A 16,689-nucleotide genomic window follows, 5' to 3' on the forward strand; every position below is an offset into this window, starting at 1 on the left:
TCCTAGACCCCACATGGAATGAAGGTCGTGCCACTGACTTTCACAGTTCGGAGGAAGAGGCAGTGGTGAGACCGAGCCAACAGCGTAGCAAAAGAGGGAGCAGTGGGCAAAAGCAGAACACCCGCCGCCAAGAGACTCCGTCTGCTACTGACCGCCGCCATCTGGGACCAAGCACCCCAAAGGCAGCTTCAAGGAGTTCCCTGGCATGGCACTTCTTCAAACAATGTGCTGACGACAAGACCCGAGTGGTTTGCACGCTGTGCCATTCGAGCCTGAAGCGGGGCATTAACGTTCTGAACCTTAGCACAACCTGCATGACCAGGCACCTGCATGCAAAGCATGAACTGCAGTGGAGTAAACACCTTAAAAACAAGGAACTCACTCAGGCACCCCCTGCTACCTCTTCTGCTGCTGCCGCCTCGGCCTATTCTGCTGCTGCCGCCGCCTCAGCCTCTTCCTTCGCCTCTGGAGGAACGTTGGCACCTGCCGCCCAGCAAACAGATGATGTAACACCACCACCTCTGTCACCAAGCATCTCAACCATGTCACACGGCAGCGTTCAGCTCTCCATCTCACAACCATTTGAGAGAAAGCGTAAATTCCCACCTAGCCACCCTCGATCTCTGGCCCTGAATGCATTTCTAAACTACTGGCCTATGAAATGCTGTCATTCAGGCTGGTGGACACAGACAGCTTCAAACAGCTCATGTAGCTTGCTGTCCCACAGTAGGTTGTTCCCAGCCGCCACTACTTCTCCAAGAGAGCCGTGCCTTCCCTGCACAACCAAGTATCTGATAAAATCAAGTGTGCACTGCACAACGCCATCTGTGGCAAGGTCCACCTAACCACAGATACGTGGACCAGTAAGCACGGCCAGGGACGCTATATCTCCCTAACTGCACACTGCGTAAATGTAGTGGCGGCTGGGCCCCAGGCGGAGAGCTGTTTGGCGCACGTCCTACCGCCACCAAGGATCGCAGGGCAACATTCTTTGCCTCCTGTTGCCTCCTCCTCCTACTCGGCTTCCTCCTCCTCTTCTTCCACCTGCTCATCCAGTCAGCCACACACCTTCACCACCAACTTCAGCACAGCCCGGGGTAAACGTCAGCAGGCCATTCTGAAACTCATATGTTTGGGGGACAGGCCCCACACCGCACAAGAGTTGTGGCGGGGTATAGAACAACAGACCGACGAGTGTTTGCTGCTGGTGAGCCTCCAGCCCGGCCTGGAGGTGTGCGATAATGGGCGAAATCTCGTTGCAGCTCTGGGACTAGCCAGTTTGACGCACATCCCTTGCCTGGCGCATGTGCTGAATTTGGTGGTGCAGAAGTTCATTCACAACTACCCCGACATGTCAGAGCTGCTGCATAAAGTGCGGGCCGTCTGTTCGCGCTTCCGGCGTTCACATCCTGCCGCTGCTCGCCTGTCTGCGCTACAGCGTAACTTGGGCCTTCCCGCTCACCGCCTCATATGCGACGTGCCCACCAGGTGGAACTCCACCTTGCACATGCTGGACAGACTGTGCGAGCAGCAGCAGGCCATAGTGGAGTTTCAGCTGCAGCACGCACGGGTCAGTCGCACTGCGGAACAGCACCACTTCACCACCAATGACTGGGCCTCCATGCGAGACCTGTGTGCCCTGTTGCGCTGTTTCGAGTACTCCACCAACATGGCCAGTGGCGATGACGCCGTTATCAGCGTTGCAATACCACTTCTATGTCTCCTTGAGAAAACACTTAGGGCGATGATGAAAGAGGAGGTGGCCCAGGAGGAGGAGGAGGAAGAGGGGTCATTTTTAGCACTTTCAGGCCAGTCTCTTCGAAGTGACTCAGAGGGAGGTTTTTTGCAACAGCAGAGGCCAGGTACAAATGTGGCCAGCCAGGGCCCACTACTGGAGGATGAGGAGGACGAGGATGAGGAGGAGGTGGAGGAGGATGAGGATGAAGCATGTTCACAGCGGGGTGGCATCCAACGCAGCTCGGGCCCATCACTGGTGCGTGGCTGGGGGGAAACGCAGGACGATGACGATACGCCTCCCACAGAGGACAGCTTGTCCTTACCTCTGGGCAGCCTGGCACACATGAGCGACTACATGCTGCAGTGCCTGCGCAACGACAGCAGAGTTGCCCACATTTTAACGTGTGCGAACTACTGGGTTGCCACCCTGCTGGATCCACAGTACAAAGACAATGTGCCCACCTTACTTCCTGCACTGGAGCGTGATAGGAAGATGCGCGAGTACAAGCGCACATTGGTAGACGCGCTACTGAGAGCATTCCCAAATGTCACAGGGGAACAAGTAGAAGCCCAAGGCGAAGGCAGAGGAGAAGCAAGAGGTCGCCAACGCAGCTGTGTCACGGCCAGCTCCTCTGAGGGCAGGGTTAGCATGGCAGAGATTTGGAAAAGTTTTGTCAACACGCCACAGCTAACTGCACCACCACCTGATACGGAACGTGTTAGCAGGAGGCAACATTTCACTAACATGGTGGAACAGTACGTGTGCACACCCCTCCACGTACTGACTGATGGTTCGGCCCAATTCAACTTCTGGGTCTCTAAATTGTCCACGTGGCCAGAGCTAGCCTTTTATGCCTTGGAGGTGCTGGCCTGCCCGACGGCCAGCGTTTTGTCTGAACGTGTATTCAGCACGGCAGGGGGCGTCATTACAGACAAACGCAGCCGCCTGTCTACAGCCAATGTGGACAAGCTGACGTTCATAAAAATGAACCAGGCATGGATCCCACAGGACCTGTCCATCCCTTGTGCAGATTAGACATTAACTACCTCCCCTTAACCATATATTATTGTACTCCGGGCACTTCCTCATTCAATCCTTTTTTTTTTTTTTAATTTTACCATTATATTGCGGGGCAGCCCAAAGTTGAATGAATCTCTCCTCTGTCTGGGTGCCGGGGCCTAAAAATATCTGACAGTGGCCTGTTCCAGTGTTGGGTGACATGAAGCCTGATTCTCTGCTATGACATGAAGCCTGATTCTCTGCTATGACATGAAGCCTGATTCTCTGCAATGGGACCTCTCTCCTCTGTCTGGGTGCCAGGGCCAAAATATCTGACAATGGCCTGTTCCAGTGGTGGGTGACGTGAAGCCTGATTCTCTGCTATGACATGAAGCCTGGTTCTCTGCAATGGGACCTCTCTCCTCTGTCTGGGTGCCAGGGCCAAAATATCTGACAATGGCCTGTTCCAGTCGTGGGTGACGTGAAGCCTGATTCTCTGCTATGACATGAAGCCTGATTCTCTGCTATGACATGAAGCCTGAATCTCTGCTATGGGACCTCTCTCCTCTGTCTGGGTGCCGGGGCCTAAAAATATCTGACAGTGGCCTGTTCCAGTGTTGGGTGACATGAAGCCTGATTCTCTGCAATGGGACCTCTCTCCTCTGTCTGGGTGCCAGGGACAAAATATCTGACAATGGCCTGTTCCAGTGGTGGGTGACGTGAAGCCTGATTCTCTGCTATGACTTGAAGCCTGATTCTCTGCTATGACATGAAGCCCGATTCTCTGCTATGGGACCTCTCTCCTCTGTCTGGGTGCCAGGGCCAAAATATCTGACAATGGCCTGTTCCAGTGGTGGGTGACGTGAAGCCTGATTCTCTGCTATGACATAAAGCCTGATTCTCTGCAATGGGACCTCTCTCCTCTGTCTGGGTGCCGGGGTCTGAATATCTGACAGTGGCCTGTTCCAGTGGTGGGTGACATGAAGTCTGATTCTCTGCTATGGGACCTCTCTCCAATTGATATTGGTTAATTTTTATTTATTTTATTTTTATTTTTATTCATTTCCCTATCCACATTTGTTTGCAGGGGATTTAACTACATTTTGCTGCCTTTTGCAGCCCTCTAGCCCTTTCCTGGGCTGTTTTACAGCCTTTTTAGTGCCGAAAAGTTTGGGTCCCCATTGACTTCAATGGGGTTCGGGTTCGGGACGAAGTTCAGGTCGGGTTCGGATCCCGAACCCGAACATTTCCGGGAAGTTCGGCCGAACTTCTCGAACCCGAACATCCAGGTGTTCGCTCAACTCTAGACAGCACCTTTGAATTGACACTGACATAGGACTCTGGGCAGCTTGTGAAACACGAAGCAGAGGTTCACAAGAAAGATTTCTTGAAGCAGAACTCTCTTAATTTCCAGCCTACCTTGAATTAAATGAGAACAGGTTCACTTTAAAAGCTGTTGTTGCATTTTGCCAACCAGCTACCAGAAGCTCTCTAGGCCGTTACATAGCCTACTGTAAAATGTCTGATTACGCATGGGAAAAATATGATGATTTGACAAATGGTATGGCAGTGGTAAATTCACATACCAGGATCTGCCCCCATACTGTTCTGTACACAAGAGGTAGCTGCTTGTAGTCCACAATAGAAGACACCAGCACTGGACAATATGTGCCAGAAGTAAAGCACTTTTTATTAAATTGACACATACATCAAACAGCCAACATTTCGGGGCCATGCAGGGTCCCTTCTTTTGGCCAACATAGTGACGGTCACTATGTCGCCCAGAAGAAGGGACCCTGTATGGCCCCCAAATGTTGGCTGTTTGACGGACACAGCGCCATCCATGTTGTCACTTCAAGCACCAACCTCTTACTCAAGGTCTGTATACTGTATGGAGTGCTGATGATTTTGTATTATTAGCTGCTTGTAGTTCCAAGTTACTGTTTGTTAAGCGTAGGTAGCAAAGGTTTTAGCTTGAGATAATCTACTTTTTTATGCACTTCCCATGGACAAGTGCAGTTACCGTTTAATGAAGACTGCGAAAAAATCAGGACTTAATATGGAGATCTCTATGTTTGGGTTTATTTGTTCTTTATTTGTCATTGATTTTCATGAAAACTTTATGATCTTTAGTTTATAAAATGATTTGTAGAATAAAAATGTTTGAGACACATTTTACTATTCTACTTCTTGATAGTTAGTATTTATTTTTTTGGCTGTAGCTATAATCATTCTTACGTCAAGTGATGCCAGTCCACATTAACTTGTCTTACTACCTGTGTAAAGTCAGTCTGCTTCAGCTCTGTTAATGGAGTTCAGAAAACTAACCAACCAGCCCGGTTTTGCTATTATCTTACAAATAAAAGCAGCACAAATGTTAATTTCTACAGTACAAACCAGCACAAACGTAGCACTAACCAACCAGCCCAGTTTCGTGTCTTTTGGCTGTGATGGGGGGCTAGGTGACCTTTGGTGACCTTTCAATAAATGGTTAATAACTCGAAAATGAAAGGAGGTAGAATGGAGATTTAAACGGCACAAACGTAGCACTAACCAACCAGCAAGTTTCATGTCTTTTTGCTGTTGTAGGGGGGCTGGTGATGTCATCATGCTGAAACAAACAGTTGCTATTATCTTTAAAATAAAAGCAGCACAAATGTTAATTTTTGCGGCACAAAACAGCACAAACGTAGCACTAAAGAAACACACTGGAGTTTTTGTTTGTGCTGTTTGAAGGGGGGCCAGCGTCACTCACCTTGAGATCATCTGTAAATTGTGTGACCTTGCTAATCACTGCCTAGACTTATTGTGTTAATGCTGTGGTGGAACTGTCAGACACGTGTAATTAATATGTGAACTCAAACATGCACTATATATGCTCTGTATCAGATCAAGGATGTACTTTATATTTTCTCTTCATTGTTTAGTTGTACAATGCCTTTATACTGCTTTATTTACAAAAGAAAAATCTTAAATAAAGAATTTTAAAAAAAGAATTGCGCGTAACATTCTTGCTCCCTGTACAAAGCCATAACAAAAGGACTCTGTAGGCATACACATCAGAGGAAGTTGAAGCTGGTTGCCCCAATTTAATTCAGGAGCAGTAAACAGCGGGAAGCAAATAGAGGTGGCTGAACTCCGCTGCTCTGTATCTCTTGTGAAGTCAATGTCTCCAACTATGCCCCTCTCGCGATTTACAGCAAATACATTATTTTCAAGTAGAGATCCAAGAATTATGTTGGAGGCATGTAGTGTATGCAAGTCATGTGCGACCCCTCTCATCACTCTCACCACTCTCATGCTGTTCTGCACCTGGTTTGCATGGGCGAACTGAGTCACACAGGGGAGAACTAGATCATCCATGGTGCCACACCAACACTTTGACAAAAGAGACTGGTTTATTCTGGCTACCTGCCTCAGCTACTATTCTGATGCTGCCAAAACACAGATGATCCACTCTTGTTTTGGATCCACTCCAGTTTTTTGGGATTAGTGTAAAGGGATTGAGGCTAAGTTGACTCAGTCTTATACTGAGGTCAAGGCCTTCAAGGAGCAGACTGCCTCTACTAATGTGACGGTAGCCAAATTGAAGGCTCAGGTTGCTGTAAGCTCCCAGATAATGACTGGCATGCAACAGGTCATCACCAAGTTGGTGCCGGCCCTTTCTTTTCCTGTAAAGTCAGGGTCGGAATCTCCCAAAACTTTGCCCTATACAGGGCAAAAAGGGGGGAGAGTAGTCTGTGACAGGCTAAATCACCAGACCAAGCCTGTCTAGACTAACAGAGATTTTTCCCTGACTTTAGGGAAAAGTAAGATTGTGAAAAGTGCCTCCCTGAAGATGGAACAATTCAGGGAGCGCGGTTGCAGTGTGGACGGACCCAAGCCATGCCGGGCAAACATAAAATGTTTGGGTCATATAGCGAAGCACTGCAAAACACACAAGACAGTAAGTCCAATCAGGTGCTTCAGGTGTGGGAACAAAGGAAACATTGCAAGGAATTGCCCTTGTGCAAGTAATTGCAATGTTTCCAGTGATGGGATTCAGGTAACAAATGGTGCAGTGGGGTCTAGTCAGCTTGGCCATAAAGGGGTTACCTCTCGGCAGCATCATCAGCTGCTGAGGGGCCAGAGTGGCCAAGCTAGGCTAGGAAACATTTGACACCCCTGTACTATTTGTTACACAGTTTGTTCCCTGTGTATGCCCATGTTGTGTGTTTTTTTGTTATCTGTTTGTACGTTCTTCTTGATGTTGATGGTGGTCCTTGTCTATAAGTGTGTTCCACCATGCTGATTTATGTAGTGTTGTAAGTCCCGTCTGCTGTCTTTGTTTCATTCTGTGTCCCCTTGGAGTGGAACAGTGTTATACTGTGGATTGAGAACATATAGGTTCGCGAGCAGATAATTTCACACGGGAAATCCTGCAGGTCGGGAGAAGGCATAAGGACCTTCTCCATGCAGCACACAAAGGATGATGTGATATTATTCTGGGCAACCAGGGTCTCAGATCGATACAGATAACACTGTTGTGCTCAAGGTTTTCGGTAGGGCTGTGTTGCGCTGGGGACTGGGGCAGACAGACAACATTGGTGTAATGTTGTGCTGCACACTTAATTCTAGTCCGAGCAGGTGGCACAGCTCTGATAGGGATTGGACGCAGAGTGTTTGGCAGCAGAATGTGGACTGTGTTCTTGTGTTGTGGGGTCCTGGGGAGCCAGGGCATGCCTATGCCATTGGTTCTGCGGGCCTCCACAAGATGGGATCACAGGGGGAAATCAGCCTGGGTACACATGAGTGGACAGGGATACGGTGCCATCAATAACAAGATGGTGCTTTGTCCACAGCACTTCAGTTATCCTAACATAGAAGAGTGGCCATCCTTATCTGTTGGTGCAGAGGGATGTGTAGCAGAGGGCGCGATCCTCTGAAGGTAGGGTGTTCAGACACCAGTGTTGGGATAATGAGGGGTTCTGTGAGATAAAGGGCAGCCCAATACCTTTCTCTACCCATGGGTCAAAGGTATTGGGGCTGGGAATTTTTACATTTAATTGCACTGTTAGGGGAGAAATTCCCCCGGGAGCGCCTGGTATTTTCTTCTGCCATAGGTGTGATTTTTATATGGAGCGGAAGAAAAACCCAGGAGATGCCACAGAAGAGGTCAGCTATTCCCCCTGACACGAGGCTCCAGAGGATCCCACTGGATTTTGGCAACCAAGCGACCTCTGCCTAGAGGTATTCTAGAGATGGAAGACTGTGCCACAATCCAGCGGGAGCATTATCTCAGACTCTGGAGGAAGACTTGGAGACGTTCGGGTGGAAGAGCTTATTATCACTTGTTTCACCCAGTGAAACTTCTTCTGGTTCTGGTCATTGTCATCTACATTAGACTGTGTATCGGAGGGTCAAGGGACTTTTTGACCGAATACACCAGAACCAGACAGAACTTTACAGAACTATCCGGAGGAGGAGGCTCAGGACATAACTCAAACATTGTTCCTGTAGCCAAATATTGTATGGACACACTTTGTTTCCTATGAGGGTTCGGGATGTATAACTTGTACTACCCTGAAACCCCATAGTAGATTGTAGTTATTGATGTTGTTTGTCGGTTGATTATGTACCCATAGACACTCTAGGTGCAAATGCGTGACAGCCTATATTTGACTGTACACATTTGCATCCTATAGATGTTTCCCATTGACACGGGGGTCTACGACCAACCTGTGTCTTTGGAGGTAGAGAGGAATGCCAGGTTGCGTGAGTCTCTATGGGTACAGACATATAAAGTGGGAACGTGTAGTGTAGTTTAGGATTGTATATTTGTAGTGCTGTGGATTTACATGCATATTGCGTGCTTAGTGTATTAGGTTTTAATAAATACTGTTATATTTGTACCCTTTGTGTAGCGTGTACTTGTTAGCGGTAGCAGGTTAGTAAGGCGCATGCAGCTAGCGTAGTGATTAGTGTAAAGTATAGCGAAAGTATATATAAATAGGCAGAGTCATCACTACACGGCTCCTCCTATTTATGAATATTAATTATTGATATTTGCATAAATATTGGTGATTAATATTCCCCCTTTACAATTAGCAATACTGATGGTTTACTAACCAAATAATGACTGAGTGAAGGCATATGCTCCACAGACAGGATCAGTTTTTTGAGGGGTTATTGTTGTGACGGATCAGAGGAAGGGCAAAATAATCAGTGACATCAACACAAACTTACTGCTGACACCCTCTCCACTCTGTCGGGGGGCTCTACTTGTATAAGCGTTTAATAGAACAGGTTCTGTAGACATCTATGTGGAATCAGCTGATGACGGTGTAAAAGGAGTGCACTTATTTTTGGCGCTAACTTCGACCTGTAAGACTGAGTTCATACTTGAGTTGTTTGGTCAGTTTCGGCCCCATGACTGCCCAAATAAGTGAAGTGTGCAGTGATTCTAAGAGCGACGCCTGTCATTTGCATGTCATACGGACTCACAGTATTATTTCACTACAAAAGCAAACTCCCTATGCGGGTTACTGCAAGGCACAGTGTTCTACACCACTATAAAGGCTCTCTGCAGGCAGGAAATAGCTGCTTTTTTACCAAATTTTTTCAGAGAATCGGCAAATCGATTTTTTTAAAAAATTGCTCATCTCTAAAGGCGTCATGAACAAGAAAACCAGACTGCTACGGATTGAAACTATATCATTGTTGGCAATGGTTCTAGGTTCTGTTTGGAATTCTAAGATGATGAGGTTTGAGTATGGAGGCTTGGGGCTGAGCGCTTCCATCCTGCCTTTGCTGTGGAGCAACACATTGCCCCAACTGCTGGTATGATGATCTGGGAAGCCAGTGTCTATGACCGTCGATAACCTTTAGTATTGATAGAAGGGACACTAACAGCTCAGTGATATTTGTAGGACATCCTGCAGGACATGTGTTGGCTTTTATGACATGACCTCCAAATGACATTTTGACATTTTTCAGCAAGATAAAGCTCAGTAAGGGTTATCCAGATTACAACATTTTCTTGGACCACACATTCATCAAGATTTATCACCAATTGGGCATTTATGAGACCATCTGGGAGGCCAGCTTTGGCAGCCTATAGTTGTACAGGATCTGCAGGCCCAGCTGTATCATCTGTGGGTAAATATGCAGCAGGACACCATACAGGACCTGTATGCCTCCATTAGAGGTGGACCAACAGAATACTAGAGTCTCCTTTCAATTGTACAGTTTTCCACCATAAACATATCCTTACTTACATACTGTAAATCATTACATTCACACAGAGAAAGTTTCATTCCATTCCATTAACTCCTTGTTGGCGTGTTGTTGTTGTTGTGTCAATGAGTGTATATACAGAAAATGTGATACGACTGGAGAGATTAGGAGAGATGGAATTTCTGGTCCCATTCTTTCCCAACATAACACCAGTTTTTGCAATATTATTGCAGTGTAATAGAAGGATTAAATATAGAGTAAATATAAAGTGTGACCTGGAACACTAGATAATACACTTTGTTCAGCAGACATCTGGAATATTACCAGCAGGCTGAGCATGGGGTGTGATGTCACCGTACTCCGTGTTACTGCTGAGGGATGAGGAAATACTTACCACCCATTTTCAGATGACTAAATGTCTTACATGACACCCAATGACTCGTCGTGTTCATGCAGTGACTTAGTGATGCTTTCCTTTTTCAGGCTCTTGTCTGATTGGCAATTAAGCAACTAAAAGCTAGCTGTCAGTAAATCACGGTACAAAACCTGTTCTTTTTTAAGACTTTCACCACTTATATTTAAAAAAAAATGTTATTTTTCAAAACCTCACTAAGCCCTGTAATTGAAAGATACAATGTGCTTTTACAGTTGCTTGGTAACACCTGATTCTGTATAATCTTGTACAGATCGCTAGCTATGCTCCCTCATGGCTGGGATTAACCTCCGACATTCTAGGTAAAGTGCTTGTAGTCTCAAAATCAAGTCGTATTTTACAGTTGTCAGACATTCTCTCATCAGTAATGGCTCAGGATGTAATTAGTTTCCGTCTGATAAATGTCTTGTAACATGTGCATCTATTTTAGGGAAGCATTTTGTTTGGAGTGGCAAATTGTTTGCCATGACATAATATAGGGAAAAGACTGAAATGATTTCTTAATGGCAGAGTGACTGCCAAGCACAATTTAATTGGGGGAGTAGACTGAAAAGTGAAACTCATTTCCTCAATAATTCATTTCATAGTATTGCAATAATCTACAGCTTCAGATGTGCTGATCCCATATCAGCTTATCAAAACACAATATTCTTTGTAACTAGACAGTAGGCCGATTAGGGACCTGAGCACTGCTCCTTCTAAACTGGGTGATACAGAATGTGATGTGTGATGAGCCTGTGATGTGTGATGTGTAATGAGCCTGTGATGTGTGATGCGCCTGTGATGTGTGATATGTAATGAGCCTGTGATGTGTGATATGTAATGAGCCTGTGATGTGTGATGCGCCTGTGATGTTTGATATGTAATGAGCCTGTGATGTGTGATATGTAATGAGCCTGTGATGTGTGATATGTAATGAGCCTGTGATGTTTGGTGAGCCTGTGATCTGTGATGAGCCTGTGATCTGTGATGAGCCTGTGATGTGTAACAAACCTGTGATGTGTAATATGTAATGAGCCTGTGATGTGTGATGAGCCTGTGATGTGTGATATGTAATGAGCCTGTGATCTGTGATCAGTCTGTGAAGTGTGATGAGCCTGTGATGTGTAACAAACCTGTGATGTGTGATGAGACTGTGATGTGCAATACGTAATGAGCCTGTGATATGTAACAAATTTGTGATGTGTAATAAACCTGTGATGTGTAATGAGCCTGTGATGTGTGATTAGCCTGTGATGTGTGATATGTAATGAGCCTGTGATCTGTGATCAGTCTGTGATCTGTGATGAGCCTGTGATGTGTAACAAACCTGTGATGTGTAATATGTAATGAGCCTGTGATGTGTGATGAGCCTGTGATGTGTAACAAACCTGTGATGTGTAATATGTAATGAGCCTGTGATGTGTAACAAACCTGTGATGTGTAATAAACCTGTGATATGTAATGAGCCTGTGATAAGTAATTTGTGATGAGACTGTGATGTGTAATATGTAATGAGCCTGTGATGTGTAACAAACCTGTGAAGTGTAATATGTAATGAGCCTGTGATGTGTGATGAGCCTGTGATGTGTGATATGTAATGAGCCTGTGATGTGTAACAAACCTGTGATGTGTAACAAATCTGTGATGTGTAATAAACCTGTGATATGTAATGAGCCTGTGATAAGTAATTTGTGATGAGACTGTGATGTGTAATGAGCATGTGATGTGTGATATGTAATGAGCCTGTGATGTGTAACAAACCTGTGAAGTGTAATATGTAATGAGCCTGTGATGTGTGATGAGCCTGTGATGTGTGATATGTAATGAGCCTGTGATGTGTGATATGTAATGAACCTGTGATGTGTAACAAACCTGTGATGTGTGATATGTAATGAGCCTGTTATGTGTGATGAGCCTGTGATGTGTAATGAGCATGTGATGTGTAATATGTAATGAGCCTGTGATGTGTAATGAACCTGTGATGTGTAATGAGCCTGTGATGTGTAATGAGCATATGATGTGTAATGAGCCTGTGATGTGTGATATGTAATGAGCCTGTTATGTGTGATGAGCCTGTGATGTGTAATGAGCCTGTGATGTGTAATGAACCTGTGATGTGTAATGAACCTGTGATGTGTAATGAGCCTGTGATGTGTGATATGTAATGAACCTGTGATGTGTAACAAACCTGTGATGTGTGATATGTAATGAGCCTGTTATGTGTGATGAGCCTGTGATGTGTAATGAGCATGTGATGTGTAATATGTAATGAGCCTGTGATGTGTAATGAACCTGTGATGTGTAATGAGCCTGTGATGTGTAATGAGCATATGATGTGTAATGAGCCTGTGATGTGTGATATGTAATGAGCCTGTTATGTGTGATGAGCCTGTGATGTGTAATGAGCCTGTGATGTGTAATGAACCTGTGATGTGTAATGAACCTGTGATGTGTAATGAGCCTGTGATGTGTGATGCCTGTGACACTGAGATGTGTAATGAGCCTATAATGAGCACATGATGTGTAATATGTAATGTGCCTATGAAATGTAATGAGACTGTGATGTGTGATGTATAATGAGACTGTGATGTGTGATGTATAATGAGACTGTGATGTGTAATTAGCATATGATATGTAATGAGCCTGTGATGTGTAACGAACATGTGATGTTTAATGAGACTGTGATGTGTAATAAGCTTGTGATGTGCAATGAGCCTGTGATGTGTGATGTGTAATGAGACTGTTATGTGTAATAAGCCTGCAATGTGTAATAAGCCTGTAATGAGTGATGTGTAATGTGTCTGTGATGTGAAATGAGACTGTGGTGTGTCATTTGTAACGAACCAGTAATGTTTAATGAGCCTGTGATGTGTAATATGTAATGAGCATGCATTGTGTGATGTGTAATGAGCATGCATTGTGTGATGTGTAATGAGCTTGCGATGTGTGATGTTTAATGAGACTGTGATGTGTAATAAGACTGCAATGTGTAATGAGCCTGTAATGAGTGATCTGTAATGTCCCTGTGATGTGTATTCAGCATGTAATGTGTATTGAGCCTGTGATGTGTGATGTGTAATGTTTAATGAGACTGCAATGTGTAATGAGCCTGTGATGTGTGACGTGTAACGAACCTGTAATGCATAATGTGTAATGATCCTTTGATATGTAACGAGCCTGTGGTGTGTGATGTGTAATGAGCCTGTGATGTGTAATGAGACTTCTGTGTGATGTGTAATGAGCCTGTGATGTGTAATGAGACTGCTGTGTGATGTGTAATGAGCCTGTGATGTGTAATGAGACTGCTGTGTGATGTGTAATGAGCCTGTGATGTGTAATGAGACTGCTGTGTGATGTGTAATGAGACTGCTGTGTGATGTGTAATGAGCTTGCGATGTGTGATGTTTAATGAGACTGTGATGTGTAATAAGACTGCAATGTGTAATGAGCCTGTAATGAGTGATCTGTAATGTCCCTGTGATGTGTATTCAGCATGTAATGTGTATTGAGCCTGTGATGTGTGATGTGTAATGTTTAATGAGACTGCAATGTGTAATGAGCCTGTGACGTGTAACGAACCTGTAATGCATAATGTGTAATGATCCTTTGATGTGTAACGAGCCTGTGGTGTGTGATGTGTAATGAGCCTGTGATGTGTAATGAGACTGCTGTGTGATGTGTAATGAGGGTGCTGTGTGATGTGTAATGAGCCTGTGATGTGTAATGAGACTGCGGTGTGATGTGTAATGAGACTGCTGTGTGATGGGTAATGAGCCTGTGATGTGTAATGAGACTGCTGTGTGATGTGTAATGAGGGTGCTGTGTGATGTGTAATGAGCCTGTGATGTGTAATGAGACTGCGGTGTGATGTGTAATGAGACTGCTGTGTGATGGGTAATGAGCCTGTGATGTGTAATGAGTGTATGATATGTAATGAGCCTGTGATGTAAAACATGTAATGAGCCTGTGATGTGTAATATGTAATGAACATGCAATGTGTGATGTGTAATGACCTTGTGATATTTAATGAGACTGTGATGTGTAATAAGACTGCAATGTGTAATCAGCCTGTAATGAGTGATGTGTAATGTGCCTGTGATGTGCAATGAGCCTGTGATGTGTATTCAGCATGTGATGTGTATTGAGCCTGTGGTGTGTGATGTGTAAAGTTTAATAAGACTGCAATGTGTAATGAGCCTGTAATGAGTGACGTGTAATGAGCCTGCGATGTGTAATGATCCTGTGATGTGTAACGAGCCTGTGGTGTGTGATGTGTAACGAACCTGTAATGTATAATGTGTAATAATCCTGTGATGTGAAACGAGCCTGTGGTGTGTGATGTGTAATGAGACTGATGTGTGATGGGTAATGGGCATGTACTGTATGATGTGTAATGAGCCTGTGATGTGCAATCTGTAATGAGCATGTAATGTGTGATGTGCCTGTGATGTGTAACGAGCCTGTGGTGTGTGATGTGTAATGAGACTGATGTGTGATGGGTAATGGGCATGTAATGTATGATGTGTACTGAGCCTGCGATGTGTAATGATCCTGTGATGTGTAATGAGACTGATGTGTGATGGGTAATGGGCATGTAATGTATGATGTGTACTGAGCCTGCGATGTGTAATGATCCTGTGATGTGTAACGAGCCTGTGGTGTGTGATGTGTAATGAGACTGATGTGTGATGGGTAATGGGCATGTACTGTATGATGTGTAATGAGCCTGCGATGTGTAATGGGCATGTAATGGGCATGTAATGTGTGATGTGTGATGTGTAATGAGCCTGTGATGTGCAATCTGTAATGAGCATGTAATGTGTAATGTGCCTGTGATGTGTGATGTGTAACAAACCTGTAATGTATAATGTGTGTGATGTGTAATGAGACTGATGTGTGATGGGTAATGGGCATGTAATGTGTGATGTGTAATAAGCCTGTGATGTGCAATCTGTAATGAGCATGTAATGTGTAATGTGCCTGTGATGTGTGATGTTAATGAGTTTTTAAGAATGAGAAAACAAACATGAAAAAAAGTTTAAAAAAACGGTTGTTGACATTTATTTAATAAAATTATTTTGTGGACTGTAATGTCTTTCAAGTATTAAATTGCCGAGAAGCGGGACAGGTGACTGGAGACCAGAGCTGGCTTAGTAGGGATAGGGAGACACAGAAATATACACGATGAAGGTCGTCTGGTACTCGATGCTGCGCTCTGCACTGTATGATGACGCTCTCACTTTCATTCTGTAGGTTTCAGGCTCTTTAAGGGGTCTGTTGGTGAAAATCACTCCCTTCATATTTTCTTCCCGTATAGAGAATGGTAGCGTGGGGTCTTCACCAATTATATGGAATGTTGTTCTGGGATGTAGTATTCCGTCCTGTGTGTATGCAACCAAGCGAATCAAGTCCTGATTGGCAGCAATGCCAAATGGGAGGGAGACCAGCTTGTACTGCAGGGCATATGGGCTGAGGGCACACTCCACGTCATTTACAGCACACTTCTTCAAACAGTACCTGGTGGTGCACAAACATGTGTGTCATTTGACAAAAAATTATTGCAACAGTATTACATAAATAGTACTGCTCCAGTTGTGTTCACTGTCTTTTATGTTCATACTCCTCCTTTATTCCCCCACTGTGTGACCCCAAAGCATTGGTGTTAGGCCTCTTTCACACTTGCGTTGTCCGGATCCGGCGTGTACTCCACTTGCCGAAATTACACGCCGGATCCGGAAAAACGCAAGTGTACTGAAAGCATTTGAAGACGGATCTGTCTTCAAAATGCTTTCAGTGTTACTATGGCAGCCAGGACGCTATTAAAGTCCTGGTTGCCATAGTAGGAGCGGGGAGCGGGGGAGCGGTATACTTACAGTCCGCGCGGCTGAATGACATCAGAACGCCCCATGCGCATGGATGTGGTGCCATGCGATCACGTGATCCATGTGCTTGGGGCGCCCTGACGTCAATCTGGAGCGCCCCGGGAGCCGCACGGACGGTAAGTATGCTGCTCCCCCGCTCCCCACTACACTTTACCATGGCTGCCAGGACTTTAGCGTCCCGGCAACTATGGTAACCATTCAGAAAAAGCTAAACGTCGGATCCGGCAATGCGCCGAAACGACGTTTAGCTTAAGGCCGGATCCGGATCAATGCCTTTCAATGGGCATTAATTCCGGATCCGGCCTTGCGGCAAGTCTTCAGGTTTTTGGCCGGAGCAAAAAGCGCAGCATGCTGCGGTATTTTCTCCGGCCAAAAAACGTTCCGGTCCTGAACTGAAGACATCCTGAACGGATTTCACTCCATTCAGAATGCATTAGGAT

General features: G+C 45.2%; 1 protein-coding gene across 1 annotated transcript in view; it reads right to left on the reverse strand.

Annotated features, from left to right (window-relative positions):
- Nucleotides 1–15,415: 15,415 nt before the first annotated feature.
- Nucleotides 15,416–16,689, reverse strand: part of HMCN1 (hemicentin 1) — a 655,003-nt gene continuing 653,729 nt past the window's right edge. The window contains 1 exon segment of the mRNA XM_044300627.1: nt 15,416–15,884. Coding sequence (XP_044156562.1) covers nt 15,518–15,884 — 367 coding nt within the window. The 3' untranslated portion in view covers nt 15,416–15,517.

Source organism: Bufo gargarizans, chromosome 7, assembly GCF_014858855.1.
Source record: "Bufo gargarizans isolate SCDJY-AF-19 chromosome 7, ASM1485885v1, whole genome shotgun sequence".
Classification (NCBI taxonomy): Eukaryota; Metazoa; Chordata; class Amphibia; order Anura; family Bufonidae; genus Bufo; species Bufo gargarizans.